This window comes from Phacochoerus africanus, chromosome 7 (genome assembly GCF_016906955.1).
Source record: "Phacochoerus africanus isolate WHEZ1 chromosome 7, ROS_Pafr_v1, whole genome shotgun sequence".
In the NCBI taxonomy this organism is placed as follows: Eukaryota; Metazoa; Chordata; class Mammalia; order Artiodactyla; family Suidae; genus Phacochoerus; species Phacochoerus africanus.
The window spans coordinates 6,772,790-6,789,242 of NC_062550.1; the positions used below are offsets into that span (position 1 = coordinate 6,772,790).

Genomic DNA, 16,453 nt, shown 5'->3' on the forward strand with positions numbered 1-16,453 from the left:
CGTGCTGTCACTACCTGGGCACCAAGTGGAGTCTACTCAAATCAAGGCCCCCACGCTCCTCCCAGGAAGTCTCTGAAACCTCTCTCACTCATTTGCCAGCTGCCCTCACTTCTCTCTTCTTGCTCCGTAATGCCTCGCCATCAGATCAGACCACGTGGGTCTGGGACCATCTGTCCTGGGCAAGCTCCAAAGAGCAGGAAAAGAGAGTCCAAGTCTAGCATAAACATCTGGGGCCCTGGTCACCCTACAGTGACCAGCTCATATATGAAAATCACAGACAATAAGCTCCTTGAAAGAGAAGGAAGTCTCAGGAAATCACGGGTAGGAATGGGTCACAAGACCAGGAACAGGGAATGAGTGCATATCACAGTACAAAATTGTGCAGCTGTCAAGATCGACCCCATCTCTGATGCCTCCTACCTCAGGGACCTTGGACAAGTTACTTGATATGTCCAGAACAGCCCAAGCATCTCTCCCAGAAAGACAGCCAGCCTCAGAGTCACTCTGCACCAGCCTATAAGGTATGTACTGTGCTCCCACTGTGCAGTGCTCCCCTCTGGCCCAGCACTGACCAGACTGTATTATCACCTCTTTTTTTTTTTTTTTGGTCTTCTTAGGGCCACACCCGCAGGATACGGTTTCCAGGCTAGGGGTCGAATTGGAGCTGCAGCTGCTGGCCTACACCACAGCCACAGCAACGTGGGATCTGAGCCATGTCTGCAACCTACACCAGAGCTCCCGACAACACCGGGTCCTTAACCCACTGAGCAAGGCCAAGGATTGAACCTGGGTACTGGTTGGGTTCGTTAACTGCTGAGCCACAAGAGGAACTCCTATCACCTCTTATTTATGTAGCACCATCCGCTGGCCCTGAAACTGTTAACTTCTCAAATGCAGAAATGTGATCTATTTTCATGCCTCCTCCACCTTTCAGAGCATATGATCACTGAATAAACAATGATCTCCAAGAATCCTCTAAGCTGTAAACCACAAACCCCTCTAAGGGGGACACCTGTTTTTGCTTGTCCAGGATCTATTCCTCCTTCGTTTGAGAACAATATTCTTTTGCAGAAGCATTCCTCTCTTATGCTCAGTCCATGTGAGTTATGGAGGGCTGATCGCAGGCACCAGCCTCCAGGAGAAGGCACCGACCCAAGCCAGGAGCATCAGAGCATCCCATGTTTTAGGCATAGTGATTGGCACCTTACCAAGCTAGGCTAATGCGACTACTAGGAAAGAAAAACTTTCTTTCTGCTGGAAGGATATAAGCCAGGAGCTGTTACTGGTCATCCTACCAAGCCATGACAATAAAGGTGACAGAGAGAAATGCAGATCCAAGAGATGGGGAGAGTTCCGATGACAGAGTCTGAGCTTCTGGAATCCCAGCTGTACCTGAAGCCAGTATTGACCCTTGGACTTCTCAGTTGTTAGCCAAATTGAGTTTCACTTCTGTCACCATAACTTTAAAACCAATTAATCTACTCTCTAGGCCATGGTGGAAATACCAAGCTCTTGACAGGCAAGCCACCTCTTCCTGCGGTCACCCTGGGAGAAGCAGACTCCACTGCCAGGGTCCCACTCAGTAAGGGCCTTACCTGCACCAGGAGGTTCTGGAGTCCAATGATCAGGGACAGCACTTGTGATGTTCCCAGTGGGGACAGGACAGTGTCCTCAGGGGCTGGCGGTGGCTGGGCCCCTGAGGGCAGTAGGGTCACCAGGGGAGAGGAGAAGCTTTGGTGCAGGGTTGTCCGCAGGAAGCATAAGATAGAAGCTGAAAGTAGGAAACTCCTTAGACCCAGGTTCCGCCTCCTTCTCCACCTCCCTCCAAGCTCTGTCATAGGAGGAACACAATGCAGTAATAGTGGGGTGACCACAGGCTGGTCTGGGTGGGGTGTTCCCACCTCAGAATCTAGGGGAAAGATTTTTCTTCTCTTGCTGGAGGCCCTTGGCCCCACACCTGAGAGCAGTGCAGCCTTTTTCTTTGGGAAGCTGAGGGCCTTCAATACTTGGTCCAGTTCCACAGAAAGCGTCTGGTGAACCTGGCAGGGCAAGGGATAAAGGTATAACCCACATGCTCGGGGAGCTTGGGCAGAAAATAACGTGCCATAGTATCTCTTCCATCCACACACACATACCCACTGCATCCAGAAGGACAGAGGAAGCCACATAGTCTTGGATTTAGGAGCTTGAGGAGGAAAATCAAGCCCATACTTCAGAAGGGCTGCTTCTCCCAAGTTGCCCATGTCCTCAGGGAGCTCCTGCACCAGGGAGTCTTCCCGCACCAGGGAGTCTTCCCCTCCAAGGAGTCTTCCCCCTCCAGGGAGTCTTTCCGCACCAGGGAGTCCTCCCGCACCAGGGAGTCCTCCCCCTCCAGGGAGTCCTCCCCTGCCAGGGAGTCTTCCCCCACCAGGGAGTCTTCCCCCACCAGGGAGTCCTCCCCCGCCTCAGCTGTGGGTCTGTCTGCACCTCAGCCCACCATCCACTAACTCAGATTTTGGGTCAGATGGCCCAGAATCAAAATCCTGGCTCTCCCACTTTTCAGCTGTGTGGCTGTGGGCAATTCACTGCACTGCACCTCTCTTAGCCTGCCTTACTTCCTTCACCCATGAGATGGGGACAGCGGTGCCTGCCTCACTCCCTCTGCAGCTATTGTGAAGGTCAGTTAAGGATCAGCATTGTGAATGTGCTCCTTAATGTCAACATCATGACGGAGGGTTAGTTGAGGCTGCAGGTTCAAAGCTGGGAGAAGACTCTGCTCTCTTTGCCCAGAACATAAGCTGCCTCAAGGCAGCTTCTCCTCTACTTGGATCTATCAGTTTGGCACAAAGCAGTTCCTAAAATGCTTGTAAGCTGGTGGAAGCAGCAGTTTCTAAGCAGAAGAGTCAACTTGTATAATGGTATAGAGATGCCATGCTAACCTAAGATGTTCACTGAGGAAGCTGTGTGTGGAGGTCATATGGGAACTCTGTGCTATCTGCTCAATTTCCCATAAATCTAAAACTGTCCTAAAATAATGGCTATTAAAAATCAACCAAAAAATACATCTACTTGCAAAGTAGCATACACATATATAAATTTTTTAAAAAATCAACCAAAAATAAACAAACAAACAAAAAGGGATGGCAATGTGAAAGAGCAGGGCCGACTGGGAAAAGAGCTAACACTTGGTCAGAAGACAGGAACGGAGGGCAGAGTGGCAGGAAGTAAGGCTGCAGAGGGGCTTGTAGGAAGGGTCTCAGCAACCATGAGGAGAACAAAAAGGCAGCGAAGGAGTGTGGGCAGAGGGGAGGTGTGAACAGGCGACGATGTGGGCATAGGAGAGGGAGAGGAAGGGAGAGGCTGGGGGCCAGGAGACTGGGACTAGGCCACATTAGTGGTGAGGATGAATGATCAGGCCTGAACTAGGACAGAGGGGAGGACTTAGAGCCGGGGTTGTTAAGGAATTGGCTAGGTCTGCGCTGAGCGCCAGGGCAGAGCCAAGGACAAGGGGCAGGCTTCCTTCCACTCAGGCAGGTGGCTTCAGGGCTATGGGTGGGTGCAAGCCTCACTTAGAAAAGCAGGAGTTCCTATCCTGAATTGACCCCACTGGCAACTACCTGAGGATCGGCTATAGTGCAGATTTGCCATAGCTTACTGCCCCCCTAGAGGCCAAACTTTGAAACTAACTTCACTTCTGGTTTGTTTTTTTTTTTTTTTTTGTCTTTTTGTCATTTCTTGGGCTGCTCAGCAGCATATGGAGGTTCCTAGGCTAGAGGCTCAATTGGAGCTGCAGCTGCAGGCCTACGCCAGAGCCACAGCAATGGGGGATCTGAGCCGCATCTGCGACCTACACCACAGCTCACGGCAAAGTCGGATCCTTAACCCATTGAGCAAGGGCAGAGACCAAACCCGCAACTTCATGGTTCCCAGTCGGATTCGTTAACCACTGCGCCACGACAGGAACTCCAACTTCACTTCTGTACAAATAACTATGTGCTTGGAACTAGACTGACACAGGGCTGGGCACAGTGCAAGGATACTGCAAAGGCTAGGAGATGATTTCTGTCTACCAGAGGCAGCCAGCCTTAGGCGGGAGACACCCGAATGTGAAGCAGCGCACAGAGGAGCTCGTGCTGGGCTCTAGGATGACAAGGTCATACAGGGAAGTGGCTGAGAGGAAAGGAGACGCTCTGTGGACATGTCCATGGCTCTCCTATTCCCTGCAGCACCTTCTCAATCAGCCACATGACGGCTTACACAGGTGTGGCACTTCACAGTTTGCCTCCCACCCCTTCAAGGTCACAGGCTGGATTCTGCCTTCTTGTCCATTCTGATGTCCACTCCCCACAGTCCAGCCATGCAGTACCTCTCCACTCTTCAAATATATACACCAAGTCTTAAACTTGTGCAGCTTCAGGCCTGTGCTCACATCATCTTCGTTGCCTGGAGTGCCCTTCCACACTATCTTTGCTCAGAACACTCTTACCTTTCGAGGCTTTGCTTAAGGACCACAACACAAGTTCCCCAAGTGTGAGGTATAAGCTATACGCATTTTGTATTCCTCTGTTCCCAGAGGACAGCCTGGCATGGAGGTGATCCATATGTGCTAAATGGATCAACGTAAACTAACTGAACAACAGCCTTGCATGTTTTCTCTGTTTTGTAGGCAAGAAACTGAAGCTCAGAGTTAAATATCTTGCCAAGGTTACAGCTAATAAGCCACAAAGCTAGGACCAGAACTCAGGATCTTCAGCACTCCTCTGAGAGCCACGCAGACCCCAAAGCCACAGGCATTAGAGACTAACCTGCAGACCGCCACTGTGTTGCAGGGCAGAGAAGGAGGCAGTGAGCAGCCAGGCAGAGCAGAGGAGCGTGGTCCCAGGCGAGCCCTCCTCGGCCCAGGTGAGCGCCAGCATCTTCTCTAGAAGCTCTATCAGGGCTGTGTTGCTCAGGAGCACTGCAGCAGCTGTAGAGGGTCAGACAGGGCAGGGGACAAATAAGTTACACAGGACCCCAAGCTCACTGCCACTGTGTCCTTAGTACCCAATGGGTGCTTCACATACATGGTGGATGGGCCAAAGGATCAGTCTGGGGCTCTAAGGATCCAAGTTTCACTTTGGAACCACAGGTTATTGGGACCAGAAGGAAACTTATGAATATCTGATCCAGCCACATACCCCCTTATCTGTCTGTCTGTCTGTCTGTCTGTCTATCTACCTACCTACCTACCTACCTATTTATCTGTTTATTTATTTAGCTACACCTGTGGCATGCAGAACTTTCTGGGCCAGGGACGGAACCTGTGCCACAGCCGTGACAACGCTGGATCCTTAATCTGCTAGGCCATCAGGAAACTCCATTATTTTTTGTTTTTTAACCTGGAAAAACTGAGGGCAGCACAGGCCACAGCACTGCCCAGCTCCCTTCCTCTTCCCTGCCCCAGCCTGGGCCCCAGCACCTCTTTTCTGACTGCCCAGCGTGGTCTGATGAAGGCTCCAGTACAGGAAGTTGAAGGAGGGCTGCAGGATGTCCGTGTCAGTGGGGCTGCATTTCCCACACAGCTTGCTCACTGCAAGAGACGAGAATCCCCAGGAGCCCCCATGCTCAGCACTCCATGGCTTTAACACACACCAGCACTCACACTTCTTACAGATAATGGCCCTCAATGGGCTAACTGCAGATGTCAGTTTTGAGGACCAAGCACAAACTGTCCCTGATGTTACCGCCAATGGAAAGAAACAGTGACAAACCTAAAGGCATGTTGCATTGTCCTTCTGAACAAACATCAGGCAAGCTAGCCCACAGCTGCATATAGAGGGCATGTGGGCCATTTGCCACCATGAGCAGAAAGAAGACCCAGTCTCTTAATTGTCCCAGCAAGAGGGCACTCACCACCTTCCTAGGGGACCTCTGTAACCACAGATGTGCAGGTCCCTATACTTGCCATATTCACTTCCTCATATCACCTCCATCTGGCTAACTCCTTACCTCCTATTCGGCGATCAAGATTCAGCTCAAAGTTCAGTCCCCTCATGAAGCCTTCCTTAATCTCTCAAGGCAAGATTAAATGCCTCTTCATGGTCCCCAGCCCTTAAAGAAGTTACTGGATGTAGAGTAGACATCTACAGAACACATCCCTTTCCTCCAGGAGTTGCCACTCCTTGCTCCCCTGCCCCCTAGATGTGAAATCTACCCAAGTCTCCCTTCACTTTTTTGGCAGCCACATCCCACCTGGTTTTACTTGGCTGATGGTCAGTAAGACCTAGTCATACCCTCGCCCCTCACTGATCTCAAATGAAAGTACACAAGCGTTTTATGTAAATATATATTCATCTCACGTGTATGTTTCAGCCCGTTACTCCTCCCTGTTAGAGGCCCTTTTTATGGCTGTTTTTGTCAAACACAGGCCTCCCTCCCAGCTGAGTGTCAGCCTTGACAGGATAAGAGAGGCCAGTGATGACCAACACCAAGGGGCGCCTGGTGGCCCTTCCAAGCCCGACAATGATCTACTCATGAGAAGACGTGGGCTCCTGGCAGGGGAAAAATACCATCCACACCTGTGGCCAGGGGACCTGAAAGTCAACAGGTAATGAAAACACACGATTTTTCCTATTAATTTCAACCTTTCCACAACAAATCTTCCTAAGGGCGCTGCCTATAAACAGAGAACTACATGAATGAGCAATAAGGCATCCTAACGTGGTTTGGAATGTGGGCAGAAAAGAGGTCTAAAGAACTGGATCGCCATGTCCTGAGCCAGCTGTGGCGTGAGGCAGGGAACCGAGCTCGCGCCAGGAGAAATGAATCTCCCTGGATCGTACACCTTGAGGGAATACTGTGAGCCAAGCATCTGGCCCTGTACGTACATCACAGTTATGCCTCGCAGCAACCCTAAATCAGGTGCATGTTATTATTTTACCGATGAGGGACCAGAAGCTCACAGAGGCTAGGCGATCGCCCAAGGCTGCTCAGCTAGGCGCTAAGCTGAGAACAAACGCAGGCATTTCTGATTTTGGAGTGTGTCACACAATGACTTATTTTGTTGTTGTTTTTTTGATTTCTAAACTTCCCCAGAGAGCAAGCAGAGAAAGATCTGGAAGGTCCCTTATCAAGAAGCCCACAGGAACAGATTGACCCACTAGCTTCTTCCAAAAGGATTAAAGGATGGAAGAAAGGAGCAAGGGCAGCACGACTGAGGGAGGACCCATAGCACACCCAGCCCCAGGTAGGCCCTCAGGCACTGTCCCAAGCAGCCAGGGCACCTTGGTGAAGGAGCTTCATGGCCATGCTGTCCAGTTCCTGCTCTGATTCGTTCCTCAGCTGCACCAAGGAGAGGAGGCTCAGCAGCAAAGGCAGGTTCCCCGAGGCTGTGAGGAACAAGGAGGGCTGGTCAGGGGCATTGATGATGAGATCAGCCCAAGTCAGACAGCACCGCCCCAACCCCCCCCCCCACCCCCCACCCGCCAACTGTAAACGGTTCATTGGGATTTACTCCTATTCCCGTCTTCTTACTTCCTCATTTGGAAGAGGAGCAACTGCAGTACTGAGTGCCAACTTTGGGTTGGGTACCGGGAATTCATTATTTTACTTAATCCTCTTAAAAATCATGTGAAGCAGGGACTGTTATTCCTATTTTGCAGTTACGAAAACTGAGGCCCAGAAGTTCCTTGGTGGCCTAATGGTTAAGGATCTAGCACTGTCACTGCTGTGGCTCTGGTCACTGCTGTGGTGCGTGTTCAATTCCTGTCCCAAGAACTTTTGCATCTTCCACGTGCCTGGGGCGTGACCAAAAAGAAAATAAAAGAAAACAGAGGCCCAGAGAGGCTAAGCGACATCTCCAAGGTCCCACAGCCTGTACGTGGTAGGGCCAGGATTTGAACCCAAATGTGAATCCAATGCCCATGGTTTCTCCACCATGTGTTTCCAAGAAACCCCATAGCTCTTAAACATCATTATCAGTTGTGGCTCATCCTTCCCTAAAAAGGAAGGATTCAGCTCCTCCAGATACCCTTAAACATACCTCTAAATCTCCATCCTCAATCAGGACTGGACCAAGTGAGGAATAGCTCTCCTCCTACCTCCTCTTAATTGCTTAGAAATTTAATTTAAAAACTTGGCTTTTCTTTTTTTCTCCTTTTTTTTTTTTTTGCTTTTTAGGGCCACACCCACAGCATATGGAGGTTCCCAGGCTAGGGGCCAAATCAGAGCTACAGTTTCCAGCCACAGCCACAGCCACACAGGATCCAAGCCATGGCTGCGACCTATACCACAGCTCATGGCCACGCTGGATCCTTAACCCACTGATCAAAGCCAGGGATCGAACCTGCAACCTCATGGTTACTAGTCGGATTCGTTTCCTCTGCACCACAACAGGAACTCCTAAAAACTCAACTTTCTAAAAATAGGATAAAACAAACCAATTCCAGTCTTTTCAGTGTAGTCACACTGTACCAAATGCCAAGTTTCCTTGACTCCAGAGAATCCGTTCTAGATTTGGAAACCATCCTTCTGGATTTCATCAGAAGTTTCTAATACATCACAGATCCAACCCCTTCCCAGGCCCTGCTGGCTGCTGCAGCCTCCCTGACTTCTGCAATACTGCCTACTTTCTTCTTCCCAACTGGAGGCTGTCGTCTTGTGATAAACAGCTCTGAGCACATGCTGTGCAGGGCGGGCACATGCACACATATGTGAAATACACCCACCCATGCTAAACACACAGAGACATGAAGCATACTCAAACCACACACACACACACACACACACACACACACGCACACGCGCACACCAAACATGTTGCGCATCCCTCTCCAATGAGAGAAAGGAGATAAAGTTTTGTTTGATGCCCCACTGGCCTGACTTTTCTTTTGCAGAAAAAACTCTGATTCTTTCTAGCAGAGCAGACCTCATCAGGGCAGAGATGACTACTCTTTTTTTTTTTTTTTTTTGCCGTACCCGCAGCAAGCAGAAGTTCCCAGGCCAGGGATCAAACCTGTCCCACAGCAGTGACAACACCAGATCCTTAACGCACTGAGCTACCACGGAACTCCAGATATGCCCATTCTTTTCTGACATTCAGGTAAAAACATGCCCCCAGCAGTTTCAGACTGACCTCCTGAGGGGGAGGACCCATGTTCCAGCAGTAGGTGCTGTAGAATCAACAGGAAGTGGCCTCGGATGAGACCGCCCACCTGGACATCCACATTCCTCCTCAAAAAGGTCCTCAGGATGATCAGTACCTTGCGGGCTGTGTCCACGGGGCTGGAATAGATGAGGTCCTGAGCAGGAGAGTAGAAAGCCAGAGCTCAGAGGGCATTATGGTTGGGGGCAGGTGGGCGGTAACGAGATGCTGCAGAAGGGCCCCAAGTGATGCTGTTACAGATCCTAGGGAGCGAGCACTCACTCAGCACCTCCCGCGCATCATCCTGCCTAGTAGGTCTCTCCTAAACAGGAGGAAACGGAGGCGCCAAGAGATTATGTGATGTGCCAAAGTTCACAGAGCTAGTAAGTGGCACAGTCAGGATCTGAATGCAGGATGTGAGATACATAATATGCAGGTGTTATTGCCACCACAGTCACTCCCATAAATCAGGGAATCATGTTTTTTGATAATAAGACTATCGAAGGACACAGAGAACTATATTTAATGTCCTATTACAAACAATAATGGAAAAGAATATACATATATATATTTTTGTCTTTTTGCCATTTCTTGGGCCGCTCCTGCGGCATATGGAGGTTCCCAGGCTAGGGGTTGAATCGGAGCTGTAGCCACTGGCCTATGCCAGAGCCACAGCAACGCGGGATCCGAGCCGCGTCTGCAACCTACACCACAGCTCACGGCAACGCCGGATCCTTCACCCACTGAGCAAGGGCAGGGACCGAACCCACAACCGCATGGTTCCTAGTCAGATTTGTTAACCACTGCGCCACGATGGGAACTCCAAGAATATTTTTTAACATACATACACATGTGTAAGTGAATCCTTTGCTGTACAGAAGAAATTAACACTACATTGTAAATCAACTACACTTCAATTTTAAAAAAAGAATATCAAGGGAGTTCCCACTGTGGCTCAGTGGTTAACGAACCTGACTGGCATCCATGAAGACGTAGGTTCGATTCCTGGCCTCGCTCAGTGGGTTAAGGATAGGGCGTTGCCATGAGCAGTGGTGTAGGTCGCAGATGCGGCTCAGATCCCATGTTGCCATGGCCCTGGTGTAGGCTGGTGGCTATAGCTCTGATTGGACCCCTAGCCTGGGAACCTCCATATGCCATGGGTGTGGCCCTAAAAAGAAAGACAAAAAAAATATATATATCAAAATAATACCTACTCTTCTCTGAAGAGCTGGACTATGGAGGGGCCACATTCATGAACTGGCGTTGAAGGCAGGGGTTCTAAACCAAGCATTTCATATGCTAATGTGCTCAATTAGCTTGGGACCTGCCACTAGTAACTGGTCACTCAACATGAACTGTCGAATGTATAAATAATTTCCTTTTTAAAATACATATATAAACTATAGCAGTTATACCTATAATAAGGAGCACAGGAAGATGGCTTAAAGCCAGTGTTAGAAAGTGCAGACAACAGGCAGCCTACTTACCTAACTGATGGACCTGACAGAAATTACAGGAATGCCTTACTTCATTAAAGAGCGCTGGAATATGCGATAAACTCAAGAAAGAATTCTAGGTATGCCCAAGGGAGTGCACTACACACCGTAGCATTAGCCAGTGAATTACTGCCAAAAAGAGCCTGTCTCTCTGCAATCAGACATCTTCATCTACATGCCCCGGGGTGTCCTCTGACATCAAACCCTTGTTAGCAGGACCAGTTCAAGAGAAGATAGGAAGGCGAGAGGGAATGGTGACCAAGGTCAGCATTTCATAGTTACAGTCTCTGGGGACTAGAGAGGCACATATCTTTCAGTAAGCACACCTCCATCAGACTTAGGAAAGGGTATGGACTTTCAGAAACCAGGCACCTGCCAGCCGACAGGACCGCCTACTCACATGGAAACTGCGATAAGCCCAGAGGTGGGCAGAAGCAGCTGCAGGTGCCTCCTGACTTCAATAAACCAGTTCCCAGAGACAGTGCCTGTCACCTCTAAAAGCGAAAATGAGCCAAGTGGTAACCTACTAGCAAAATGAGCAGGATGCTGGGGCTGCTTCTGAGTATGCGAAACAGGACTGCTAAGCTGGCAGGAAGGGTGGGCTGCCCACCAGAGGAGACATCATCCAGCTCCTCATAGCTGCTCTCTTCCCAGGAGAACCAAAGGTCCAGGACACGGTGCCCAAACCTACTCATCAGCTCTGGACACAACAGGAATAACCTGAGTAGGTGGGGGTGGTGGGTGTAGACTAGGTGCAAGTCCGGGACCCACTCCAGGAATTTTCTGATGGCACTGATCACGGCCTGGGGGAAAAGAAGAAAGGAGCTGAATACACCTTGTAGAGGGCCCAAGAGACCCCAATCCCCAACACACAAAGCTAAGATGTAACAGCAAAAAATGTACTGGCTTTTCAGGGCTCCAGGATATCTTCCCTGGCTCATTCCATCACCGTCTGTGCTTACCTTATAACAGCAGTCCTCAACTTCACTGTGCTTATCTTATAAGAGCAGTCCTCAACTGGGGGGGATTCTGCTCCCCAAGGGACATTTACTTTTGATTGTCTTGATTTGGGCAGTGCTACTGGCATCTAGTGGAAGAGAGCAGGGATTCTGCTCAACATCCTACAATGCACAGGACATCTTCCCACAGGAAAGGGTTATGCTGTGCAAAATGTTAAACAGTGCTGTGGCCAAGAAGCCCGACTCTGGAATGATACTTACCACAGTGTGTCATGATTGTCAGCATGTGCGTTTCTACCTCTCCCACTAGACTGGAACTGCTTGAGGGCAGGGACTGTAGCAGATCAATCTGTGCACCTGGCATAGGGCCTGGCACACAGAAAGCAAAGAGCAGGTGTGTTGAATCATTTGCTAACCCTCAAAAACCTCTCTCTTCCCATTGCACATACAACAAAGCTCAAGTTCCTTCATATGTTACTCTAAGAATTTTGCAGTTTTGACACTTTCATTGGGGTCTTTGATCCGTTTTGAGTTAATTTTTGTGCATGGTGTGAAGTAAGGGTCCAACTTCACTCTGTTGCATGTGGATATCCTGCTGTCCCAATAGCATTTTTGGCGGCGGGGGTGGGGGTGGGGTTGCACCTACTGCACACCACAAGTGCAGCCAAAGAAAAATTTAATTAAAAAACTTCAAAAATTGTTTTTGTTTTTAAAATTGCTTTTAAAAATTTTAAAAAAAGGTGTGAATCTGGTGGCTCAGTGGGTTAAGGATCTATCATTGTCACTGCGGTGGTTCAGGTCACTGGTGTGGCAGGGGTTCAATCCTTGGCCCCAGAACTTCCACACACTGCAAGTGTAGCCAAAAAAAAAAAAAAAAGGAAGTGTGACTCCTCTAACTTTGTTCTTTTTCAAGATTGCTTTTTTCTATTTTGAGTCCCTTTCATTTCCATATGAATTTTAGGATCAGCCTGTCCATTTCTGGACCCAAAGAAAAGAGGACAACTGGGATTTTGATTAAGATTATGTTGAATCTATAGATCAGCTTGGGGAGTACTGCCATGTTAATACTTTTAAGTCTTTCTTTTCCCAAGTTTCATGAGATACAACTGACATACAGCATCATATAAGTTGAAGGTGTACAATGTAACGACTGGCTAATGTATAAGATGATGACCACAATAAGTTTAGATGCCCTCCATCGCTTTACACAGTTACAAAAGTTTTTTCCTTGTGTGATGAGAACTTTTAAGACCTGCTTTCTTAGCAACTTTCAAATATACAAAACAGCATTGTTGGCGATAGTCTTCACGTTGTACATTATATCCTCAGAACTTACTTATCGTAGAACTGGCCACTAGGTATTCTGACTCATGCACACGGGATGTCGACTTATCTAGGTCTTCTTTCAATGATGTTTTGCGATTTTTCAGGGATCAAGCCCTGCACTTCTTTTGCTAAATTTATTCCTATGTATTTTATTTTTTAATGCTATTGTAAATGTAATTGCTTTCCTAATGTCATTTTTGAGCATGTTATGAAAGACTTAACTCTACCTCCCAGCTTCTCTCCACTCTGTCGCCCTTATGAGGTGGCCAAGCCACACGACACTAGGCTTCCTTCCTTGGATGGACAGACTGGACAGCTTCCCACTTCTGTACTTAAATCTTGCTCTCTTTCAACCTGAAAGTTCTCCCTTCACCAACTCCATCTCCTCAGCAAAGGCCCTCCTGAGACTACAATCAGATACAGTCTCTCTGCCCGTGTGCTTTCACAGCTCTTGACAGCACTCCAACTCCAGGAGAGCACGCGTTGCTGTTGTTCTCTGCCTTGTAGGAGATCTTTTTGTCTCTCTTTCCAAACCAGTGCTCTCTGGAGACAGGGAATTTGTTTGATTCCTGCAACTCTACAAGGACCCACAAGGCATCTGGCACATGTCAAGTACTCGATTCACATAGAGGAGGGTCTTTTTTTGTTGTTGTTGTCTTTTTAGGGCTGCACCCCCGGCATATGGAAGTTCCCAGGTTAGGGGGTCGCATCAGAGCTGTAGCTGCTATCCTAAGCCAGAGCCACAGCCATGCCAGATCCAAGACATGTCTGCAACCTACACCATAGTTCACAGCAAAACCGGATCCTTAACCCACTGAGCAAGGCCAGGGATCGAACCCATGTCCTCATGTATACTAGTCAGGTTCATTACTGTTGAGCTATGATGGGAACTCAGAGGAGTTATTGTTTAGTGGGTATAGAGTTTCAGTTTTGCAAGATGAAAAGAATTCTGGAGATGGATGGTGGTGACAGTTGCCAACAATGTTAATGTACTTAATACCATTGAAATGTACACTAAAAAATGGTTAAGACAGCAAATTTTTGTTTGAGTATTTTATACTACAATAAGAAACTGGATAAATAAACTTAAATAAAAATAGAAAAATAAAACTGACATAAAAAATCAAGTTGTGATTGTATGTTGCCATTTATATAAACATTTTTGAAGTGCAATAAAAATTGCCTGTCATTTATGGATTCACACCTAAGAGCTGAGGGCTGGAGCTCTGCAAACTATTTTCCAAGTCTCCATGCCACCACTGGTAAATACGAAGAGGGAACCCCCAAGGACCCAGCCTTGCCACCACTATTAGTCTTAAAGCCATTAAAACGATGCCTACTGCGTCTTTTTCTCCTGTTCGCATCAATCACCTTGGAAAGCCCAGAACTTCCAGGTCATTCCCATATGGCTCAGGACATGCTCTTTTCTGATGCCAAATCCCTTCCACTGTGCCCTCTGGAACTCTGTATCCTTAGCAAGTGCCCTGTGTCCTGTCCCTCTTTTTCAAATACTCCCCTCACCTTGTTGCTTTGATTCTTTTCCAAAAACTTGTTCTGCGCACAGTCCCTCAAGGGAGGCTACTTTTCACACCTACTTCCTCAGTTCAAAAACCTTGGCCTCCACGTATTCTTACTCCCTCCTTTCAACTCTCCTCTACTTGCCTCAGCCACTCATTTCCACGATCGTGCCTCTGGGCCTTGTCAACATGAAGAACGGCACCTTCCTCAACAATCCCAGTTTCCAGCATCCCATTTTACTACCACCCCCTCTGTCTTTCCCGCTCGCTCCCTCCCTCTCTGTCTTTCCAGCTCGCTCCCTCTAGCATCTCAGCGCAACAATTCTTTGACCCTCATCAGAACCAAAGTCTTTGGAAACATCCTTTTGTTCTCTCTTACTCTCACACCTCGCACTGGTCCATCAAGAGAGCCTGTGGCACCAACTTCAAAACAGATCCAGAAGCGGATGCTTTTCACCACCTCCTCTACGATCGTTCGCCTGCATTCCTGCTGCAACCTCCGAACTGGTTTCTGCACCCTCCCCTCGTACTCCTTTGTTCTACTGTCCTAAAAGCAGAATGATCTTGTTTAATTCAGCTGCGGATTAAACCATACGGCTGTATGAGATCAGCAAAGCAGTAAGTTCAGAGAAAAAAGAAGAGCAGTCCCTGGGGTGCTGCAACACTTGGAGGTCAAGGAGATAAGAGAGAATCAGCAAAAGACACTGAGACATAACTGCCAGAGAAGGAGGAAGAAAACCAGGAGTACATGGTATTCTAGACGCCAGGTAAAAGCAGTGTTTCAAAGAAAAGAGATGCTGTTGATAGGTTAAGTAAGATGATGACTGACACATTAAGTATTGGTTTTAGCCATGTATCTGTTATTGGTGACTTTGATAAGTGTGTTTTCAGGGATGTGGTAAGAGTGAAAGCCTAACTGAGATAGGACCAAGAGAAAATGAGAGAGCAGGAAAGCCTGAAGCATCCTTTTTTTTTTTTTTTAATCTTTTGGGGGTCACACACAGCATATAGAGGTTCCCAGGCTAGGGGTGAATTGGAACTGTAGCTGCCGGCCTACACCACAGCTCACGGCAATGCCGGATACTTAACCCACTAATCGAGGCCAGGGATCAAAACTGCATCCTCATGGATGCTAGTCAGATTCGTTTCTGCTGAGCCATGATAAGAATTGAAGAATCTTGTCATACTAGAAAACTCAAATTCTGCCCAAGGACTAAAAAGACCATGTCAAAAGGACTTGGAGCAACCTTGAATAGGCTCCCACTGACCAAAGACAGGACAATTTGATCCTCAAGAGAGTAATAACTACAGTGTATTGAAACCATAAAATATTTTTAAGTCCACAAGTTCATAATGATACTAAAAAAAAAATCTTTGGTCACTTTTGGAGAATGCTAGGCAACCAACTCATTTTCTTGAAAACTGATAAAGAGAATCAAACATTCAACTTATGCTTCCTATACAATCTTCCATTCAGAGTAACTAAATAGTTGATGAGAGAAGTTTTCTTTTATACAAATATTCTAGTTAATAAACAAAGAGATAATTAGGATATTATGATTTCATAATCCCTAATGAATTAATGGATCTAGGCAATGATCACCAAGGGCTGTTAATACCACAAAAAGAAAGACAACGGGACATTATATACCTACATCTATCTTACTTGAAAACATCTGCACTTCTGCTACACCTTCCTGCTTCCATTCAAATTAAATTAGGTCTGATTACATCACATTTGCCCCAATAGTAATCCAAGAAAAAGGCAAATTAACAGTCAGTGAAGGAAGAGTATCCTTAAGTTGAGGCTGAAGAGTCAACATCTAAGGATTGATGTTGACTCTTGCTAAGAAGCAATTTTCAATGGAAAAGGTGAGAGATTCAGTGATAAATCAGACATAGTCCTTGATCCCCAAGAATTTATAAAGAAGCTGCAGAGAGAAAACTTGTAACATATAACTACCATTAAAGTGATCCGAGATCAGCCTGATTAACAATGATCTGAGTCCCAGAAACACACTTGGTTTGATAAATTCTTATCTGGAGATAACTCAT

At 47.5% G+C, this 16,453-nt stretch overlaps 1 protein-coding gene across 1 annotated transcript in view; it reads right to left on the reverse strand.

Annotated features, from left to right (window-relative positions):
- MEI1 (meiotic double-stranded break formation protein 1) overlaps window positions 1-16,453 on the reverse strand; it is a 72,007-nt gene that overhangs the window by 7,750 nt on the left and 47,804 nt on the right. The window contains exons 20-26 of the mRNA XM_047788404.1: window positions 11,124-11,399; window positions 9,092-9,257; window positions 7,242-7,346; window positions 5,438-5,548; window positions 4,785-4,945; window positions 1,958-2,039; window positions 1,596-1,771 (exon numbers count right to left, since the gene is read on the reverse strand). Of these exons, the coding sequence (XP_047644360.1) occupies window positions 1,596-1,771; window positions 1,958-2,039; window positions 4,785-4,945; window positions 5,438-5,548; window positions 7,242-7,346; window positions 9,092-9,257; window positions 11,124-11,399 (1,077 nt within the window). The remainder of the gene's footprint in view (window positions 1-1,595; window positions 1,772-1,957; window positions 2,040-4,784; window positions 4,946-5,437; window positions 5,549-7,241; window positions 7,347-9,091; window positions 9,258-11,123; window positions 11,400-16,453) is intronic.